Here is a 22,374-nt window from a genome sequence, read left to right as displayed (position 1 = left end):
GAACTATGGGAATTATGTTGTGACTAAAAAAAATCCAAAATAAATCAAAACTCTGTGTGTATTATATTTTTGCATCTTCAAAGTAGTCACCAATTGCCTAGAATGTGCAGACATATACTCTTGACATTTTCTCAAACATCTTCTTGAGGTTTCACCCTGGGATGCTTTTAAACAGTATTGAAGGAGTTCCCATCTATATTGGGCACTTATTGGTTGCTTTTCTTAATTATTTGTTCCAAGTCATCAATTTAATTAGTTTTATAATTAAATAAATTAATATGGTAGCTCAAGTATATTTTTGTCTACAAAACTAATTTCAAACATTTAAGCATACACTTTCAGTTCAAAAGATTTTTAAGATCATGAGAAATATTTCAGTCAAGAGCCACGCACTCTTCAGTCTGTTGCGTTTCATGCGGTCCTCATGTTTGTGCTGAGATTCGGTCACTTTGGTAAAGGTGTCGGGTGTGTGTGTAGCCTCTCACACAAGTGTCTTCTCTCGTCTTGGGCTTCTCTGTCTTACGTCACACTCTGCCTCCTTGGTTGCTCATTATAGGTTCATTAGTAACATTTGCCCTATATTAACCCACTTGATTTCTCTCCCTATTTTAGTCCTCGTGTTTGCAGTCCAGTGCCAGTTCTTTTTGTTATCTTGACAGTCCTGTTTGTGTCTCCCAGTGTTTTGTTGGCCCTGATCACCTTCCTGGTTCTAGTTCAGTCCAGTTGGTCCTGTTCCCCGTTTAACCTCTGCCCCAGAATGGATTCCTTTTCCCCCTATGGGGAGTTTGAGTTTGTAATACATTATTTTTAGGCTTTAACTCTGCGTTAGGGTCCTCATCTCTGCATAAATGTGACATTTATGTTTTTATTTGTCCAAAATGTTTTTGAGAATATAAATTGGATGAAATGCTGGACAGTTAAGTCAAAGTAGAGAACTAAATCTGCTTTTTCTAGGTTTTCAAAATTATAGCTTCTATGCTCTTACATTAGAGTTGCCTTAGATCAGGGGTGGGGAACCCTGCTCCTGGAGGGCCACTGTCCTGCAGAGTTTAGCTCCAACCCTAATCAGACAAACCTGGGGACAATTATCATGGTCTTGATTACTTAAAAAATGTAAGGGCAGGTGTGTTTGATTAGGGTTGGAGCTAAACTCTGCAGGACAGTGGCCCTCCAGGAGCAGGGTTCCCCACCCCTGCCTTAGCACGAGCACACATGCAAGACATTATGCTTAAATCATGCTCTGTTTGTTTTACACATGATCTCCTCATCTTTAATGACTGGAATCACAGATGCAATAACCATTGTCAATGATAAGTCAAAAATAACTGTGCATGAGTTCAGCATGGAACACCTGTTGCCACACCAAAGCATAGATGCCGTCAGCTTTCTGAAGATCAGCTTTCTCAGTGGAAAAATAGCATTTAAGCAGGGGTATTTCTCCCTATTTCGTGGTGGCCGATGCGCAAGAGTCGATCACTATAGAAACTGCAATGTCCTGCGCTGTTTTAAACTTTACCCATTGTGTAATAAATCAGTCTGTTGTGTCTCTCAGCTGTGATGAGCCGTAATGCTGAAGTTGTTTGTTTAAAGCCATTTAAAGCTATTTTCTAGATTTAGTAGTAGTAATACATGTAATCACAAAGAGGATTCACTTCACATCACCTAACTGCCTCATATTACACACAAAAATGATCTTTTGCCACCACCTGCTGGTTAACATTTGTAATGTAAAAAAAAAACTGTAGCTCTTAATAGATCTGCACTACTCTTACACTTTAGATAAGAACTGCATGAACACAAGCGGAGTGATACATACACAGTGAAGAGTCTGAGTGCTGATGGTGTTAGACCAAACACAAATTTATTAATGTTAAAAATACATTCTCTGGAAAATCTAAATATCTTATGCAGTGTTGTTTCTAAAAGAAGACAAATAAAACTGATCTTGTTTTAAGGATTTTTAGATATTTCTACATGAAAACAATAAAGAAATTATTATCAAGAAGAAAACACTTACGAGTCTTACTAGAAAAAAGAAATTATGATCCAACATGAATTTTCTTGATAGAAAAATATGATCATGCCTGGTAACATGTGCATGTAAAATGGCTAGAAATAGCATTTTAGTTTAGCGTAAAGCTGACAATTTAAAGGTTTATTTCTGTTTCTTATGCTTCTAACTTCAAACTTACTTCTCTGACTGTTTGTATGAATGTAATACACATTTAATATTTAACTAAATATTAAATGAAACAAATGACAATAAAATGCAAAGTAATCTCTTCATTAATCAAAATAATTTTTGAATATAACTGTATTCTAATGACCAATTATTTAAATTGTAACTGTAGTGGAATACAGTTACTTTTATTTTGTATTATAAATACGTAATCCCGTTACATGTATTCCGTTACTCCCCAGCCCTGCTTGCACATCTGTGAGAACACCATGAATGCAGACAGATATGTGCAACATTTGGAGCAGAATGCACTGCCATCCAGCAGTATACTTTGTACTTTTACAGGGACGTCCTGGAAGTTTCAGTAGGACAACTTAAAACCACACACTGCCCGGAATTCAAGAGCAGAGAATGCTGAGAGTGGGGGTGCTAAATTGGCCTGCCTACAGTCCTGACCATCTCACATGACAATGTGTGGTGCATTATGAAGCGCACAAGACAGCAACGAAGACCCCGTACAATTGTGCAGCAAAAGACTTACAAAATGGATGATTGAAGGAAGATTCCACTTTGTAAATGTAACAAACGCATCTTCAAATATTAGAATAAAATATGACAATATGTATAGATATATCACATAAACACTTTTACATTTCTAGAGTCAGTAATATTAATAAAACAATATTAAAGCATATTTTTTACACTACTGACTCTGGATATATATTTTAATCATATTTTTTATTATGATATTTGATTTGATTTATATGTAGTCATTAATAAAAATATTAAAATATTATAATAAAATATTTTAATATAATAATTTATACAAAATATAAATATATTCCACATTTCTAGAGTCAGTAGTATAAAACATATTTATTGATATTTTTTTGAGTTATTTTACTCTTTATTAGCTATTGCTGATTTTTTTGTGTGAACAGATGAGCCCTGGAAATACTGACACAGAAGCATCAATGATTGACACATTGTTCTTTAATCTCGGACCAAGCCTGTGTAGAACACAATCTTTTCCATTTCATGAGAGCAATGACTTTGGCTTTGAAAGTTAACATATTAATATGTCTCTCAGCATGCATCTAAAGTGACAGAATAGGTAATACAGAAAACACATGCCAAACAAGATGAAATTTAAAAAATGGTGTGAGAACTTGAGATTGATAGATTTATAAATGTAGTTGGGCCTGAGGTAACAACCTGAGACTGGAATCAAATAATTGCATGAATCATGTTTAATATGAAGGCGTGTCAAGCAGTTAAATTGACAAAGACATTTTTGGCAGAAGTCCTTGCTTTTATAAATGCTCATATGAAACATGATAACTTATGAAAAAGAGTGGAAGAGAGAGGTGTGGGAATAAAAAGGCGGAGAAGAAGTTTATGAAATAGACAAGGGGGTGGAGGGAGGAAGATATAGTGAGAGAGGTCCTGTGTGGAAATTCAGTAGACTAGTTGTGTTATCATTGTGCCCTGTGTGACAAGAATGTGCGCAGCAAATTCGATTTAGGGGTTAGAGCTCTTTTTGTTAGATGGTCGACCAATTCATTTATTAGCTTTTGTGAAGCTTCGGTGTAATTGAGGCTCAACTCTGCACATCACAAAACCACTTTGACTTGCTCAAATATGTCTAATTGAGGATTGTAATCTTTTCCTGCTGGATCGGTGAGCTAGATGACCAACTCAACGCCCTTTCCCTTTTTCCACAAAACCAAGGTAAGCTACGATGCAATGGGCTTCAATGGAGCTTTTGAGGTCCTTCTAAAAGCTGGGAGCATCTCTCTTATTAGTTTCTGGAGATAAAAAGGAAAGAAGGTTTCTATATATGAAGCCTTGTTAAGACAGTAGTGTTTAAGCATTACTGTGCTCCAGGAATTCTGACTTGCTCTCAAGGATGCTTCTTTTGAAGATATATTCACAATTATGGTGACATCACCACAACTGATATGGTACCTCTGCTTGTACTACATTGTAATTCTATCATTATGTAAATATTTCCTCTTGCCTCTAAAGCCTTTTGGCTAGGATTAATTGATGTTCAATTCATATACAATATAGCATAACAATCACTGATGTCAATTTACTGTTAACATGGAAGCAATTTCAATAGCAGAATCATTTTAAATGGCAAAAACAGTACATTGTAAACATTTTTGAGAACAATATTTGTTTCCTTTAATCTAACACTTGTCTTGGTGTTGGACAATGTATCATTGTTTTAGGGCCTTTCACATTTTGTGTGTATTTATATATGTTGATTTTCACAGTCAATAACAATTAATTGTTTAAGACCTCCTTGACAGTTTGATATGGCTTATCTAATTTTGTATTAATTGGCAGACAAATCACTTTATATAAATCAACAAAATCAGAGCTGTATATTATACCCATCAGGTGACCAAATTAATCTTTTGATATAAATCTTATTCAGGGTTAAACTAAAAGATTATTTTGGCTGTAGAAATGGTGGTATATATATATATATATATATAATATTCAGATAATTTAAATGCATTACATTCTTGTAGCAGAAGAGTTAATCATTGATAAGACATACAAAAAGCGGCTTTAGAATACAATGTATTGTTTACTACCATATTATTGGACATAAGACAATCATTGGCATTCAGTTCACAGAAATCCATTTCACAACTGAATTTGTCAATCAGTTCGAGATTTATTATGAGGGCTTGTTTTTTATTTATTTATTTATTTTTTATTATAGAACACTTACAACAAAAAATACATAAAGAGGATCACAATGTACTTACTGTTACAATCATAGTAGCATCAAATAGTATAAACAGAAAAGAACCAACAAATAATAATAAACCAAATAAAGCCAAGGGATAACTTAAAATGGATTAACAAGAGAAAAGGTTTCAAGTATTCTATACATTCGTTTTGCCTTTTTATTTCTTGCATCTTTTAGAGTCTCAATATAATGCATCAGATCAGTTTTAAACGGTATGATGTTAGGTTTATTGTTTGCCCATTTTTGTTTGTGTATATGGTATTTTCCATATATAATTAACAGATTAATCACCAAATTCTTCTAAACTCTTATTCTGAGGGCTTGTTTAAGGGCCCGTCAATTTACACCTACGTCAGACATCTCGGGTGTGTTGCGTCATAAACATAAAATGTTTATGTCACTGTGTCAACTTAAATATAGTTTAATACTCAATCTTTAAACACATCTGGAGATCCCTTAGTTCGCATTTGTGCTCCTTCGAGTGTTTTGAATGCAAGAACGTAACGCATGTTTGTGGTGTTCTGCCTACTGAAGTGTTTTCTTCACTGTATAAACTGTGCTTTGTTCATACTGCTGAAATTTCACGTACTGCCCTCTGGAGTAAACAGGTGGTACTACAATCTTGCATGTCTCAGGAATCTTTCTTATTATGGGCATGCGATTAATTGCGTACATTTTTTTAACACGTTATGTTTTGTCAAATTAATCGCACTGAAGTAACACGTTAAATCGACAGCCCTAATCTATTTTTTATATATATATATATATATATATATATATATATATATATATATATACACTGTATAGATATACTGTATATTATATAGTTATCTTGTGGATAATATTCTATTCATTGTCAAAGTATCAAAAGATATTGTAAAAGTGATTGAGAGATGGCATGAAGCAGATGCAAATATATGAAAAGCAGTAGGTTGCAGACAGAAAGAGAGTGAGTGTAACCCAGACACACACACACAAGATGAGACAGTCACAATGTAAGTCAAAAAAACTGCTTTTATTGAAACAATAAAAGCAGGCAAAAGTACAAACGGGCAAATCTAGTGAAGAGTTGTCGAGGGAAGCGTAGGGTCAAAAGCCGGGGAATCAAAGAGAGTAAAGGGGGCAAATCCGGGAGAGTAGTCGAGGGGAGCGAGGGTCAAAGCCGGGGTAAACAGGATCGAGAGGCGGGTAAACTAACAAAGGGCACTAGGGGAACGAGGAGCTGGTAAGCTAAGGGGGTAATCAAGAGGAGTTCGAGAGAGGAACAAAACTAGACGAGACTAGCGGGGGCAAAGACACGGGAAACTAAATACAATAACCAACAAGTGAGAAATGGATGTGCTGTGGTATTTATAGTGACGAGTGCAGGTGTAAACAATGAACAGGTGATGAGACGAGTGCAGGTGAAACTAATGTGCAGGAGGATTGGAAGCGCGTGAGAAACTCGAGGAAGGGAGATAACCTACGAGCATGTGAGCGTGTAGGAGCAAAGTGGGCGTGAGGGCTCGAGCGAGCAAAAAGAGTGTGAAAAGCTCGAGGGGGCGGAGCGAGGGAGTGAGGTCGAGGGAGTGAGTGTGTGTGCGACGAAGCGGGGATGGGGCAGAGGAGCGGGGTTCGTGACAGTGAGAGAAAGACTGTGGCAGATAAAGAAAGAACAAGAAGAGATACAGTATAAAGATGGGGTTTGTAGATAGTGTGCAACCCCCAGGACATTTGTTCGATCATTAGTGGGCCCAACCTGCAAAGACTTGAAGTCTGAAAAACATGTTTAAACATATTTTCTTATGATTTAATGTGAAAGCCAAGGAATTCAGTAAATAGGCCTTTTTAATATAAAATCTTTAATATTTGTATTATTATTTATTATTGTTACATACATTTTAACATGTACACCAAATAAAAATACAAAAATAGTTTTTATAAAATATTCTGTATATAAAATATCCACCCATCCATCTTCTATAGCTGCTTGTCCTATGTAGGGTTGCAGGTAGTGATGGAGCCTATCCCAACTGTCTCAAGACGAAGGGGAACACCCTGGACAGGTGGCCAGTCCATCACAGGGCTAACACAAACAGACATACACATGAACACTCTCACTCACTCCTACAGGTAATTTAGAGTTTCCAATTCACTTAACCTGCATGTTTTTGACTGTGGGGGAAACAGAGCACCTGGAGGAATCCCACGTGAATACGGGGAGAACATGCAAACTCCACACGGAAAAGCCCAGGGTGAGGCAGGACTTGAACTGGGCCTTCTTGCAGTGAGACAACAGTGGTACCCACTGAGCCACTGTATTTTTAGGGTAATTAATTGCATATGTCAATATTTGCTGAGACAGGCACCCAAATAAAGATAATACAATAAAAATAGGCAGATGTTATTTGCACCCAAAGTGCAAATAGTGGCAAAAATAATTTGCACCCCAACCCTAGTACAAGTAATGGTAGATGCTGTTTGCACCATCATGCAAATGGTGGAAGATACTATTTGCATTCATAATTAAACACTAACACAACAGTATCACTGCAGTATTGTGTTTAGAGTCCGACAGACACACTACACTAACCCCTAAACATAACCCTAACCTTTCCTTAGGATCCATAGTATCATCATAATTTTTTTCCTTCCCTTTTCTCACCAATTTGGAATGCCCAATGCACTCCAAGTCCTCATGGTGACGTAGGGACTCAATCCGGGTGGCAGATGACGAATCTTACATTATAAAAACCACAAGGAGGTTACCCCATGCGACTCTACTCACCCTAGCAACTGGGATAATTTGGTTGCTTAGGAGACCTGGCTGGAGTTACACCATAGTATTTTAAGTGAAATCATAGTAACCACAAAATTAAACATGATTAGTATATAAAAATCATTACTGTATTAACCCCACTATTAATGGACAGTCAGTACTGCTGAGAGGATTACTGCCCTAAATGACTTACTTGCCCTCTGCCTGGCACTACAGAGCACTGAGCACCAGGCATATGAACAGTTTTTACCCTCAGGCCATTTTCCACATGAACAATTAAACTTCCTCAGGACTCCCCCATAGTGCAATACTGTCAATATATATACATTGGTGGCCAAAAATATTGGCACCCTTGGTAAACATCCACAAAGAAGGCTGTAAAAAATATCTTTATTGTTTATCCTTTTGACCTATCATTCAAAATATTCACCAAAAATATATCCTCTAATGCAGGGGTCTTCAACAATTTTCAGGCCAAGTACCCCTTGGTATGTAGAGAGATGGAGCAGGGACCCCCATTGCATATTGTCTGAAAATTTAATATTGCATTTTATGCCTATAAAAATGTGTATGGTACCATATTATTGTATTTACTTATTTTATGACTTATTTTATGTACATTGCAAAGCTATTAAAATAATCATTAAATTAGTTCTAGCAGAGATCTGCAAACTTTTTGACATGAAGTGCTAATTTTCCTTTTTAATCACTGTGCCACACCCCCTCCAAAAAATGAATACATAAAAAAATAGACATATAATAATACTAATAGGCCTATACCTGGAGTCTTCATCTCATGTTAGTGATCGATTTTATACATGTTTAAAAATTACTGTTAGTTTCTATAGGAGTAACACTTTGTAATGAGGAAAAAAATGACTGTATACACCTTTATGTTCATTTGACAGTCACCGTCAGAGTAGCCAATGGCAGCTTGATAATCTCAGCGGTAACTATCTATTTAGACATAGATATTACATGCACATACATATTAAGTAAGTAAAGACTATTGTTCTGAAAGCAAAAAGAAACTAATAATCCAAGAAACTGTAGGCTGACGCACACCTCAAAAAACACAAAGCAGACGCATTTACTTACACAACCCTCTACTGCAGCACTGCTTAACCTGAAATGCGTTGCGTTATGATCAGCTATAAATCAGCATGGGCGATGGGCGTCAGGGATGTGAGACCGCCTGTGTGAATTATTGGCAACCTTTTATTCAATACTTTTAATTGACAACCTCCCTTTGCCAAGATAAAAGCTCTGAATATTCTCCTATAATGCCTACTGAGGTTAGAGAACACATGACAAGGGATCTGAGACCATTCGTCCACTCAAAATCTCACCAGATCCTTCAAATTCCAAGGTCCACATGGTGGACTCTTTTCGGTTCACTCCACAGGTTTTCTATGGGGTTCAGGTCAGGAGACTGGGATGGCCATGGCAGAACCTTGATTTTGTGGTCAGTAATACATTTTTTGTGTTGATTTTGAGGTGTGTTTTAGACCATTGTCTTTAAGCTTTCTGGCAGAGGCAGTCAGGTTTAGATTTTTTTATCTGATGGTATTTGATAGAGTCCATGATGCATGTATCTGAACAAGATGTCCAGGGCCTTTGGCATAAAAACAGCCCCACAACATTACAGATCAACCACAATTTAACCGTAGCCATGAGGTACTTTTCCATTGGCTATCTTTGTGTGTGCGCTAAACCCATCTCTGGTGTTTGCTGCCAAAAACCTCTATTTTATTTTTATCTGACCATAGAACCCGGTCCCGTTTGAAGTTCCAGTAGTGTCTGGCAATCTGAAGACACTTGAATTTGTTGTTGATGTAGGTGATGTCCGATTGTAGTTTTGGAGACATTCTGACCCCAGGACCCAACTAATTTTTGCAATTCTCCAGCTGTGATACTTGGAGAATTTGTGGCCACTCAAACCATCCTCCTCACCATGCGTGGAGACAATATAGATGCATGTCCTCTTCCAGGCCAATTGTAAACATCTCTAGTTGATTGAAACTTCTTAATTATTGCCCTGATGTTGGAAATTGCCATTTTCAATGCTTTAGCTATATCCTTATAGCCATTTTCCATTTTGTGAAGCTCAACAACATTTTGCAATATCATAACTTTATTCTTTGGTCTTACCCATTGTGATAGATGACTATGGGAATTTAGCTTGTGTGTTATTTCATACACACATTTATACCCCTCTGAAACAGGAAGTCATTGCTGAACAATTTCATGTTCCTAGTCACCCAGGTGAACTAACATTTTTTAAATATGAATATTTTACTCATAGGAATTTCTAGGGGAGCCAAAAATTATGCAAAATATATATTTGACAAAAATATTAGTTTTTTGATCAAACTTATATTGTGTTTGCAATTGTTTGATATCCATTAGAAGATATATTTTTGTGAATATTTTGAATGAGAAACAATAAAGACGTATTATTCACAGCCTTCTTTGCTCATATTTACAAAGGGTGCCAATATTTTTTGCCACCACTGTATCTCATGTACATATATAAATTCACATTTAATTCAATAACTGTACATACCCCTGCCTTGCACATAAATTACAAATTGTACATGTACATATTCTGTGTCTTACTGTAATGTTCTGTGTGCACTTGTTTCTCATATCACCTTGTGTATGTGAGAAAATTTGACAATAAAGCTCATTCTGATTCTAATTGTGTCAAATCTATGGTTTCAGCCAAAAACATGGTTACTACAATATTACTATAGTGTAACCACCTTCATATTCATTGACATGTATTATTATAAGTTGTATTAAAGGGACAGTTCAGCCAAAATAGAAAATCTCTCACCATTTATTCACCCTTGTGTCTTCCCAGATGTGTGACTTTCTTCTGCTAAACTCAAATGAAGATTTTTTTTAAGAATATTTCAGCTTTGTACGTCCATAGTGAATGGTGATCAGACCTTTGTAGCTCCAAAAATCACATAAAGGAAACATAAAAGTAATGCATGTGACTCCAGTGGTTAAATTCAAGTCTTCAGAAGCAATAAGATAGGTGTGGGTGAAAAAAAGATCAATGATCAGAAAGGATGATCCTGACATCCAAGTGCAGAGACAATGATCTGATATTTATTTAACAACACAGCAATGCTGGTAAAACTTCAAATGGGGGGAACCCTGGCAGAGAATGATGGGGTGTTCATAGGCTTAAATCCTCGAGGAATCCAGAGAGAGAGTAATATGTGCGTAGGCTTGTGTGTGTAGTGGTCGTGTAGTGTAGATCCTCGTGGAATCCAGAGAGAGTAATATGTGCGTAGGCTTGTGTGTGTAGTGGACGTGTAGTGTAGATCCTCGAGGAATCCAGAGAGAGTAGTATGTTCATAGGCTTGTGTGTGCAGTGGTCGTGTAGTGTAGATCCTCGAGGAATCCAGAGAGAGTAATATGTGCGTAGGCTTGTGTGTGTAGTGGTCGTGTAGTGTAGATCCTCGAGGAATCCAGAGAGAGTAGTATGTTCATAGGCTTGTGTGTGCAGTGGTCTTGTAGTGTAGATCCTCGAGGAATCCAGAGAGAGTAGTATGTTCATAGGCTTGTGTGTGCAGTGGTCGTGTAGTGTAGATCCTCGAGGAATCCAGAGAGAGTAATATGTGCATAGGCTTGTGTGTGTAGTGGTCGTGTAGTGTAGATCCTCGAGGAATCCAGAGAGAGTAGTATGTTCATAGGCTTGTGTGTGTAGTGGTTGTGTAGTTTAGATCCTCAAGGAATACAGAGAGAGTAGTATGTTCATAGGCTTGTGTGTGTAGTGGTTGTGTAGTTTAGATCCTCAAGGAATACAGAGAGAGTAATATGTTCATAGGCTTGTGTGTGTAGTGTAGATCCTCGAGGAATACAGAGAGAGTAGTATGTTCAAAGGCTTGTGTGTGAAATAGTCGTGTAGTGTAGATCCTCAAGGAATCCAGAGAGAGTAATATGTTCATAGGCTTGTGTGTGTAGTGGTCGTGTAGTGTAGATCCTTGAGGAATCCAGAGAGAGTAATATGTTCATAGGCTTGTGTGTGTAGTGTAGATCCTCGAGGAATCCAGAGAGAGTAATATGTTCATAGGCTTGTGTGTGTAGTGGTTGTGTAGTTTAGATCCTCAAGGAATACAGAGAGAGTAATATGTTCATAGGCTTGTGTGTGTAGTGGTCGTGTAGTGTAGATCCTTGAGGAATCCAGAGAGAGTAATATGTTCATAGGCTTGTGTGTGTAGTGTAGATCCTCGAGGAATACAGAGAGAGTAGTATGTTCAAAGGCTTGTGTGTGAAATAGTCGTGTAGTGTAGATCCTCAAGGAATCCAGAGAGAGTAATATGTTTGTAGGCTTGTGTGTGTAGTGGTCATGTGCAGAGCAGTTCTGGTGCAGAGAGGTATCACTGAGGAGAACTCAGGAGATGTGTCAAAGGAGGTGAGGCAAACACAATCCCGGTGCACACATCTCAGACTTGTAACCAATACAGAGTACACGTAACAGAATCTACTAGGGCAAGGGAGAGAGTGGTATGCAACAGGACTCAAACAAAAATCAAGCGATGAACACAAAACAGAGAACAAATGGCGATCAGGTGCCACTCACTCGCAGCAAGCTGGAATTATCAGCGTTGCCATGGAAGACTTGATTTGTTCTATGGCTTACGCGAGCCAGCGACACCTGAACCAAACAGAGAGAACGTGTAATGACAAACTGGAACACACAAGACCATGACATCAATATTTGTGTCCTTTTTTACTCTAAATCTCCACTTTCACTTTTTACATCTTAACGAAACCTGTGGTGTATGTTTAGTTTCACTTTTAAATCCGCTAGATTTAGGGTAAAAAAGGACTTTTGTGAGAAAATAAATCTGATTCTCACCCACACCTATCATATTGCTTCTGAACATAAAAAATTAATCCCTGGAGTCTTATGAATTACATCAAATTACCTTTATTTGATTTTTGGAGCTACAAAGGTCTGATCACCATTCACTTGCATTTTATGGACCTACAGAATTTTCATTTTTGGGTGAACTATCCCTTTAAAGAAAATATTAAGAGACTAGACAGGAACCAGAATGGGAAAAAGAGTGTGACAAATGCACACTCACTAGCATTACACCCCACGCCACTGAAAGGACACTAACAAAGCAGTTTGTCACAAATGTTTCCAAAAAACTACTGGGGTGTAAATAGCCTCCTATATGGTAGGTTTCCAATAAAAACAAAATTATATATAATGATTCAAATTATAATTGAAAATATAAATGATAATATTTATTATAAATAATTCAGATTGCAAAGTATTGCATTATTGTAGCAGGCAAGTAAAGCATTGATTAGACAATGCCAAAAGTGGCTTTAGAAGGAAATATATTCAATATTTTATTACCATATCATTGAACATTAGCCTACAGTCAAAAGCAATCCATTTTGTAATTACATTCTTCACTATGTAGTGCTCTCACAGGACACATTCTTGCATTCCATCTGTGCTACTTTTTAATTGTCGTATATGTACATACAGTATATGCCAGATGGATGCTTTTGGAAAGTCTTGCTGATTTTCAATGTCCTAAACGCCACGTGGGATGCTGGGTCAAGTTAAAAGTTTGAAAATCAAATCTCGAGATGCATTCTGCTTGTGAGGTTTGTTGAGGCGCCCTGACTGCCCTCAGCTGAGGCTCATAAAAACATGAAGTACTTCAAGCTTGAATTGGGCTGTGTCTAGAAGGTAACACCCCAACAGCCTTGTCTCGCAAGTCTCATTCACTGTTACTAAGGTTAGGTTTGGGGTAAGCTTAAGGGTGCTTTCACACTTGGTTCGATTGCTTGGACCGAACCGAGTTAGTTTCCTCCCCCCTCCGCCTAACCCCGCTGGTCTCTATTCAAAACGTATTTTTTGGGTCCGAACCGCGGTCAGATTACATCATCAACATAAGTACAAGTGGCAGCTGTTTACCACTGTATCTAGGACTAGGTAACACCTCAAGAAGATGTCACTGTGTTAAGTGAAGTAACAAAGTTTGTCTCTTTGGATTTACCACGAAAACTTGCCATGCACAGAACAACACTTGTGTTTGTCTCCCGCAGATGCATTGAATGTGCAATGATGTGATGAATATTAACATTTGTCTGCCGCGAGCCCGCGGATGCCTTGCAAGTGATGTGAAGAATGTGAGCTGCACTCTGAAGGTGGTGTTTTTGGACACAAACAGGTAGGAGAAATGCATTACACCATAACAATTGCGAACGGGAGCCTGCAAAGACGCAAATTAACGTCATCACAAGCGGTTCACTTACATGATATGTTACGATTGTGTTCATATCAGCAGTGAGCCGTACTGGAGTTCACATGAACCGTACCCCAGACCACCTTTTCAAGCAGACCAAGGTGCATTTACATTATCCAAACAAATCGAACTTTGAAATAATTTGACCCTGGGTGCGCACCAAAAGTGCTAGTGTGAAAGCACCCTGTGGTAGGGATCCAGTTAGGGTTAGGTTTAGGGGCAGGGGTAGGGGTAGGTGTGAGGTTTTGGGGGACTCCAAGTTACCACTATAAACAGCATGTGAATGCCGCATGCGGCTCTCATGAGACTTTTGGCAACCAGGGGGTTACCTTCTAGAAGCCATACTTGAAATGGTCCAACTGAAGGAAAATATGTGCTTTTATTACAGAATATGTGTCAGGAGGCATGATTATTTTCGGTAATTTTTTCAACACTTTATTTTTTATATAATTAATTGTACCAATACGTTAAATTGAAAGCCCTAAACAACATAAAATGTCAAGTGTTTATATTCAGATTTATTAAGTGAAATTATGTGCATTGCTTGAGGAATACAGTCAGTGATACAAATATAAAACTGGTGAGTGTGCGTTTATGTGTTTTTTCTCTGTAGGGGAAGAATGTGTGTGTTCTTATGCTACTGTGTGTTCCCCTCTCCATGATGGACATTCCTGGTCCTTGCAAACATTCCATAACCATGGACCACCTACTTCAACTAAAACAACTTGTAAGTTAACAGATCAATACACTTAACAATCAGTAAAGCCATGCTGCCCTATTGGAGCCAACCTTTGATTTTTGGTTTGGTTCCCTAGTATCTTGTGCCTGCTTTGCTGTGTGATTTAATGTCTCCTAACCTTTTTTGTCTTATGCTTTATTACTCTGCAGATTACTAACCAGTTGCGGACTGGCTGTTCAATCACATATACGTTCATTGAAAGGAAGCACCTGGTAAGAGTGTTTTTAAACATTCTTTAAAAAGTCTGTAGAGGTGCACTCAGTCAGTTTTTACTTGTTGTGTTGGACAAAATGGCATTTGTCTTGGACTTCCACTGACAACTAGGGCTGTGGATACAGGATCATTCAACGCACTAGTGTTCAGTTTCTGAAGCCATCTTAGAAATTCACTATTCACAGTCAACCATCATTAATTGAATCCATGAGTTAAACTATCCAATAACAGGATGGCGAGTAAAATTTGGCTGGTCATATGATCCTTACATGGTGGCCCCTATGAGGGGACCCTCTCCATGTAGAATAGAACAGCTTTTATGAGGTTACTGATATGACCGAAGTCTTCATCTCATGTGACTCACATGATTTAATACACATGTTTCAAAAGAACTATTAATTTCTTTATGAGTAAAACTTTTTTATTGTCAGAAAAATAACTGAGTGGCACATTTAAACAATGCTATGTTCAGGATGGAATGCTGGTTTACCAGTTACTCGATACTGCACAATATAAACAGTACACTGTATAAAGTAAGTGAAACAGTAAGTATTATTAGATAATAAGAATACAATAGTATGCTAGATTGTCACATGACCTCATCGTGTCACACATATTCTAAATAAATATGGTTATTTTTATTACATTTTGTGTAAATAATTCATAAAAATATCATGGCTTTAATTATTTACTTTGCACAGTATGTATACTACAGTATATATTGCAGATATATTACAAGTAGTAAGTATGCTATTCCAAAAAAAGCAGATGACTCATTCTGCTTTCAAATCAAATTTAAAAAATAGATGGTGTTGTCTACTTTTCTTTCATTACAAACTTCTCTGCTGACACAAATGTTTGATGTTTCCAATGCCTTTTGTTTAAAATCTGCCCTTGGAAATGTTAGAGCTGTTTTGGATTAGATCCTCACTCCAAAGTGTCATCACTCAAAGCTTAGTTTTCAGTTCTGGTGCCCATTCAAAATACATTTTGATGTAGATCTTCATTCCAGACGATAACATTATCCTGTTACCAAATTGTAATTGGGGCAAAATGTTTATCTGTGGACATGGCCTATTCCGCTAAACTTTGGTTTTATGCTCTCAAATGGTCTTGAACACATAATTGTACAGTCATTCATTAACTGCACCATTACAAAACCAAAACACTTCTTTTAAGACCCTTTCCAAAAGTCAAACCATGATTCCTATGTAAAATGTGTTGATATCAATTCAGAGGCTGATTCAGTAGACAAACTGTATGAGTACATTTTTCTTGATTTCCAGTAAACATGTCTAACAAGATAAATTTACTTGAGAATTAAAATGACAAAAGATATTAAAGGCCCTATTTTAAGAGTGCAAGCGTTACACGCAGCGCAATCCCTTAACTCCAATGGTGGAAAGAGTACAGATTTTTTTACTGCTACTGAAGAAATAATTTGAGTCAAGAAGTACTATATTAAGACTCAAGTAAAAGTAAATAAGTAGTTTGCTGAAAAACTGCTCAACTAATGACATTTTAATTTTGTTATGTTACATTCATTATTATATATAGCATATACGCTTCCATTTTTAGAACACAAATACATTATTGTTCTTGAAAGGAATGTATTCTTCCTTTCACCAAGGATGAATTAAATTGATCAAAAATTCTGCCAAAATCATTATTTACAAATTGTTATTATGGTTTGAAATAATTGTTTTAAGTGATATTTATAATTTTTTTCTTTACCTTTATGCAAACAAATACTGTGTCATCTATTCCTTTCAAAAGCATTCTAAAGTGCTAATTTGGTACTCAAGAAAACTTTCTTTTTATTAGAACAATTGAAAATGGTTGCGCTAACATGCTGAAATCACAATACAGTGGCTTTTTCCCCCCCCTGTTTGCTGAGGTATTGAGTTCCTACAAGTTGCTTTACACTTGCAAGTGAAACTTTGGTTTTAAAAATAGGCATATTCTCCTGAAATTCTATTTTCTCCTAAAGTCTATTGTTTTAGACACATGAAGGCTATTCCATGCATTACTGTTTTGAAAAAAATATCTCTAACCAGGATAGAAAGGGAAGTGGATGGCCAGATGCACAACAAAAAGACAAGTAAATCACAGTCTCTAGTTATAGAAACAGACTCCTCGCAGGTCCTAAACTAGCAGCTTCTAAATGCCAAAGACCTGCATTGCTGCAAGAGGATTCTTGGACAACAGAAAATGTTAAGAATACAACATTTAATAAAATAGAAACAGCCATTTGTAACTGAATATAAATGTCTCTAAATCGTCTCTAAACTACATAATGTGCATTGTGACTGAAAAACATTCCTATTCAGGTTTATTCTCATTCATGTGAGTCCACGTATTTTGGCTATTAAGTTAACATACTGCACAAAACTAATATAATGCAATATCATAGAGGAGGAAATATTGTAGCAATTATCCATATATGGAATGAAATTATTAAACTGTTATCAACTCCTACATGCCAACTGAATAAAATGAGGCAAAAATAAACATTTCACACAGTGTTTAGTGAGAGATATGATTGATTCAAACAGTAAAAGTGGTTGTTCTGTAAATGTATTATTGTATTACATTTGTAATAATATAATCTCCATTAACATTATGGTTATTTAACATATTGAGATACTATTATTAAGTAAAGTGTAGCATTTGGTCACATAATGTTTTGTGATTTCTCATACCTTCTTTATATAACAGCCATCCCTTGTGCACTTTTGGCCTCTAGCGGTGAGATAGTGCAGTTAAGTACAGTACATGATGCTGTGCCCTGCGGGCTTCTGTCATGCGGTGCACAATGCATTTTAGTTTTTAAACAGATTTAGCGCTTATAAATTTCTTCTTCCCAAAAATTCATAAATATTATGTATTTATTTGTACTTAGTAATTTTAGTAAAACAAATTACTGTAATGAACTTGAATACTTAATTTTTAATCAACTCAAGTAAAAGTATTATTATATATTTATACTTAAAAAAAGTAGAAACATTTGAAAAATGTACTCAAGTACTGTAACGAGAGTAGTTGTAATTCGTTACTTTCCACCTCTGCTTAACTCATAAGCGCAAAGTCAGTGGGCATGGCCATTAAGTGTTGGTATTTTCCTGCAAATGTGCGCTACATTTAGGTGCAATGCGCTAATCGGGTCAATGGAGGTTCTACTCCGGCACCGTCTCCGTCCTATTATATAGTACATTCCCTCAAGCACCGGTGATATAAACGAAGACAGCAAGGACCGTATGCAGTGAATTAGAAGAATAAGAATATAGATTTACATTATTATGTGCATCCTTGTTAAATTGGACACGTTCATTTTATATGCATGGAAAATGTGGTTCAGGATATGGATGTAGGCTTCGGTAAATTATAGAGAAAGCAAGTATTATTAATCATTTTCATCTACTGACACACAAATTATGGCTAATATTAACAGTGATTACCACATGCTGGTGACTTTGGACTTTGCACTGAGTTAAGACGTGGTATTGAAACGTCTTAGAGCAATGACATATTTCTCAGGATAGTAGCAAATTGAGTTTTGCGCCACTTGATTTACACACAATGCTCCCACATTTTGCGTGCCTACACCCACAGTAGCGCAAACACTCGCACCCATGCCCACTTGCGCATTGCACTGGCATGAAATTTGCATTTAGTATTAGTGCTCTTACGAAAATTGGATAAGATGTTGCACGCAGTTGTAATGTGTAGCTCTGTGCTTTGTGCTCTCACAAAAATAGAGCCATATGTCTTACTTTCAAGAGAAATCTTACCAAATGTATTTACTTTTATTAAAACAAGAAAAAACTATTTGCCAATGAGATAAGACAAATAAACTTGTTTTCCCAATTAAAATGTTCTTAAAAGGATGTTCAGATGTTTTAAAAGGATGTTCAGATATTTTTGCTGGAAAACAAGACCAAAATTTGGAAGAAAAATGTAAAAATATATATATATAGGTCTGGCAGTTTGACCTACTTATTACCCAACTCACCTCCTACCTGTTTCTTATACATTCTTTATTTTTCTTTAGAGTGTGGTGTGTTATGTGAAAGCCTCTTTGCCAAGGGTGCTGGAATTGTTTCAGTTCCACTTCAAATACTTGCAAGGATCAAGCAGTGCTCAAGCAGTGGTCTCCATCCAGAACCTCATTCTCAACATCTACTCGCAACACTGCATACCTTCACTAAATGAAGAACTGGAGGTGTGTGCTCACTATGAAGAAAACATTTCTTATTCTTTGAGGTTATATGCAATACAGAGAACATGTACAACCCAGAAGAAAATATATTTGATCAGAGGTTGTTCTTGCATTGTTTAGGAGACATAATGGAGTCATTTAAGTTTGGACTTTGTCTCAGATGTTTCTCCTAAAATTCTTTAGCAGAAATATAAATAGAATCAAGTGAGATGAGCAAATTATCTAATTTGAGACTGAAATTTTGTTGAGATGGTGACATTTTACAATAAGGTTTAATTTATTTACATTAGTTAATGCATAAGTTATCATGAACTAATAATGAACAATATATTTGTTACAGAATTTATTCATCTTTATTAATGTTAGTTAATACAAATACAATTGTTCATTGTTAGTTCATGTTAGTTCATAGTGCATTAACTAATGTTAACATATACAACTTTTTATTTTTATAATAAATTAACATTAACCAAGATTAATAAAATGCTATATAAGTATTGTTCATTGTTAGTTCATGTTACTAATGTTAACAAATGGAACCTATTGTAGAGAGTTACCTTTGAGAATTATTCTGAAATTTGTTCTGAAACTTTTTCCTTAGAAGAGAAATCTAAGAAGCAAATGTGCAGGGCTCAAATGTTTCAAACGTTTTGAGGTTCTCCTAGTAAATTGAATGTTTTACAAAATCAAAGGCTAAAACTAATTCACCAGATCCACCTCACAAGACTTTACAAAACAATAAAACCATGGAAGCTCATTAATTATTATGCTTAAACTAATTATTCAATGGAGAATGTACTTATACTTTTCTGTTATATTAACTTAACAACAAAATATTTAATATTTTAAATGCTTAAGCATGTCCAGAAATGTCACTAATTAAATACATTTTGCCCCGGGTCTATGATCAAATCGGTTTTCCTCATTCGTTCTTTCCATAAGAGCAACAGATCTCCATTAAATCCAGTTAAATTCCTGCAGATGGATGTTTGAAGAGAACTTTATTTACTTTTAAGATATGATTTTCAATTACTTACATAGTCATTTTCATTAAAAATTCAGCTTGAGGATATTCCCATCTGGTAGCTGGTGTCGTATATCAGCTGTGCGTGAGAATTGTGCTGGTTTAAGTAAGTCCTGCAGCTATGTTGTCATTCTTCTAATGTGAAAAAGACATTTAAAGACAGTATGCTTTCAACATATTTCTGTTTTATTCCTTTATCTCAATGAAGGAGCTTTTTTTGTGATTTATTGACAATGACACCCATACTTCCGCTCACATTTAGCTATGTCATTCCTAACTGAACCTTCATGTACGATTGACTGACATGCACCAAAAAAGCGTCTCTCGCACTGAATCAAACCATATGTTCTGCATTGGATACTGGGACTCCTTCATGGATGTGGTTTTTGTATTGTTGACTTTGCTGAAGGGAATACTAAAGTCCTTAGCATCTTTAAAATATGGATTCCCCATTCTGATGAGCTAAAGGAAACTTGATGAGGCTAATATACATACAGTGGCATCCTTAAGAAAGTTTAGCATTTATGTAATTTAATACTTTATTATTATTGTTATTATTATTATTAATATTATTATTACAAGCGATATTATTAGCATCACAATGAGAAGTTGAAAAAATTACATGAATTTCAACATTTCTTAGTATTTGGTGGTATGTGCAAATTCTTTTTAATGATAGCATGCACTCGAGAGCCTTGGACTTTATACGTTTGTGCAGGAGTTAACTTGGTCTATGTCACAAATTTGCTTAAATTTGACTAATGATCCATGTGGGCAGCATATTAAAATATATGTATTGATTTGAATTTATTTAGAAAAACTTGGCCTTACTGGCTTCTAACAGATACATAATTTTTTTATTTTTTTTTAATACTGAAAATATAGTGATAATTAACTGCAATTGTATAAATATTATGTATTTAAAAAAGAGATGAATGGGCTTCTCAGTGAAAAAAAGAAAAAAAGATTTTTGCTAGTTGATTAAAAATTTTTTTTTTGTCACAACATGATTTTTTTGCATTATTTCCATTTAAACTGGTTAAAGGAAAGTTTACATAATCCGTTTGAGTTTGGACTATATGAATACTTTTTGTGGTGTTAGCAGTGTGGGTTTACAATTCGTTTGTCTACTGCAAAACATTGCATGTTGCAAATGTTTTCATAGGAGAATTTACTAACAGCTTATTGCCGAACATCACTTAATGCCATGAGAATATAACAGGAACAGTGATAACCTATATTTCATTATGTACAATAAGACAAAAAAACATAAACAGACTTTCAAAACAGAATGGGTTTATTCGGGACATTCTGGGCCCCTCAATTATATATTGCTCTGGGCCCCTTACCTATAAAGATTATACAGTTTTGAATTTGTTGTGGGTCCACTGGGACCTTTGGGCTGTAGAATCGTTAACACATTTCACCCCATTAACTATGATGCAGCGCATATGTTTGCAGTAGGCTACAAGGGTTCATGAATTTATATTAAAGTACAGTATATAATTTTCGGGGGGCATTATCAGCTGCACGCCCAATACCTTTGTTTTCCAGTTGAATAAGGACACCAACAAGCTGGATTGAGCAACTGCAACGTCTCTTGAAAAATAACAAAAAGCTCTTATCTCATTAGTCAGTCAGTTTCCATCACTCTCTGAAGAAAAAATTATTAGACCACTTTCCGTAAAAAAACTTTGGATTGTCGGCAGACGACTTGTCGGACCCAGTTTGAACAGTGCCATTGGAATACATTATTCCTGTTTATAGCTAGTTTGGAACAAAGAATCGCACCGGAAAAAAAGATTTGATGTGAACAGGCCTTTAACCCTTGTGCTGTGTTTAAAATTTTGACCTAATTTGGTGTTCTCTGTCAAAAATGACCAGCCTATAAAAATTGCTTCTAAATCTCTCATTATGTTATCACCAAATATTGGATTAGATATTTTTGCCAACTTCTTTTCTTTCAATTAGCACAGACTTTGTGTACTATTCAAACATTCTGTACTATTTATCACACTAGTTTGCTTTAATGTTAACCAGAAAGCTTGTTTTAAAATGCTTTTATATTGTACAAAATGGCAAAGTCACACTTGTGGTGTTCCCGGTCAAAAATGACCAGCCATTGAAAATGAATGGGGAGATCAAAAATAAGAGAAAAACTGATTGTGCATGTGTTCTT

General features: G+C 36.0%; 1 protein-coding gene across 6 annotated transcripts in view; it reads left to right on the top strand.

Annotated features, from left to right (window-relative positions):
* The first annotated feature begins 3,659 nt into the window (after window positions 1-3,659).
* The window catches only part of LOC127620521 (uncharacterized), a 45,431-nt gene continuing 26,716 nt past the window's right edge, over window positions 3,660-22,374 (top strand). For 2 of the 6 annotated variants that reach the window (XR_007967749.1, XM_052093649.1), the window contains exons 1-5: window positions 3,660-3,910; window positions 7,119-7,257; window positions 14,614-14,727; window positions 14,889-14,951; window positions 19,004-19,174. Coding sequence is in view for 5 of the 6 variants with exons in the window: in XM_052093649.1 (XP_051949609.1) it covers window positions 7,156-7,257; window positions 14,614-14,727; window positions 14,889-14,951; window positions 19,004-19,174 (450 nt within the window). In the remaining variant the exon portion in view is untranslated. Of the gene's footprint in view, window positions 3,911-7,118; window positions 7,258-10,517; window positions 14,102-14,613; window positions 14,728-14,888; window positions 14,952-19,003; window positions 19,175-22,374 lie in introns of those variants that run through there. The other 4 variants (XM_052093652.1, XM_052093653.1, XM_052093650.1 and 1 more) reach the window with 4 other exon arrangements.

This window comes from Xyrauchen texanus, chromosome 27 (genome assembly GCF_025860055.1).
Source record: "Xyrauchen texanus isolate HMW12.3.18 chromosome 27, RBS_HiC_50CHRs, whole genome shotgun sequence".
Classification (NCBI taxonomy): Eukaryota; Metazoa; Chordata; class Actinopteri; order Cypriniformes; family Catostomidae; genus Xyrauchen; species Xyrauchen texanus.
Note: the sequence above shows the minus strand (reverse complement) of the source record. Positions and strands in the feature narration are given on the sequence as shown.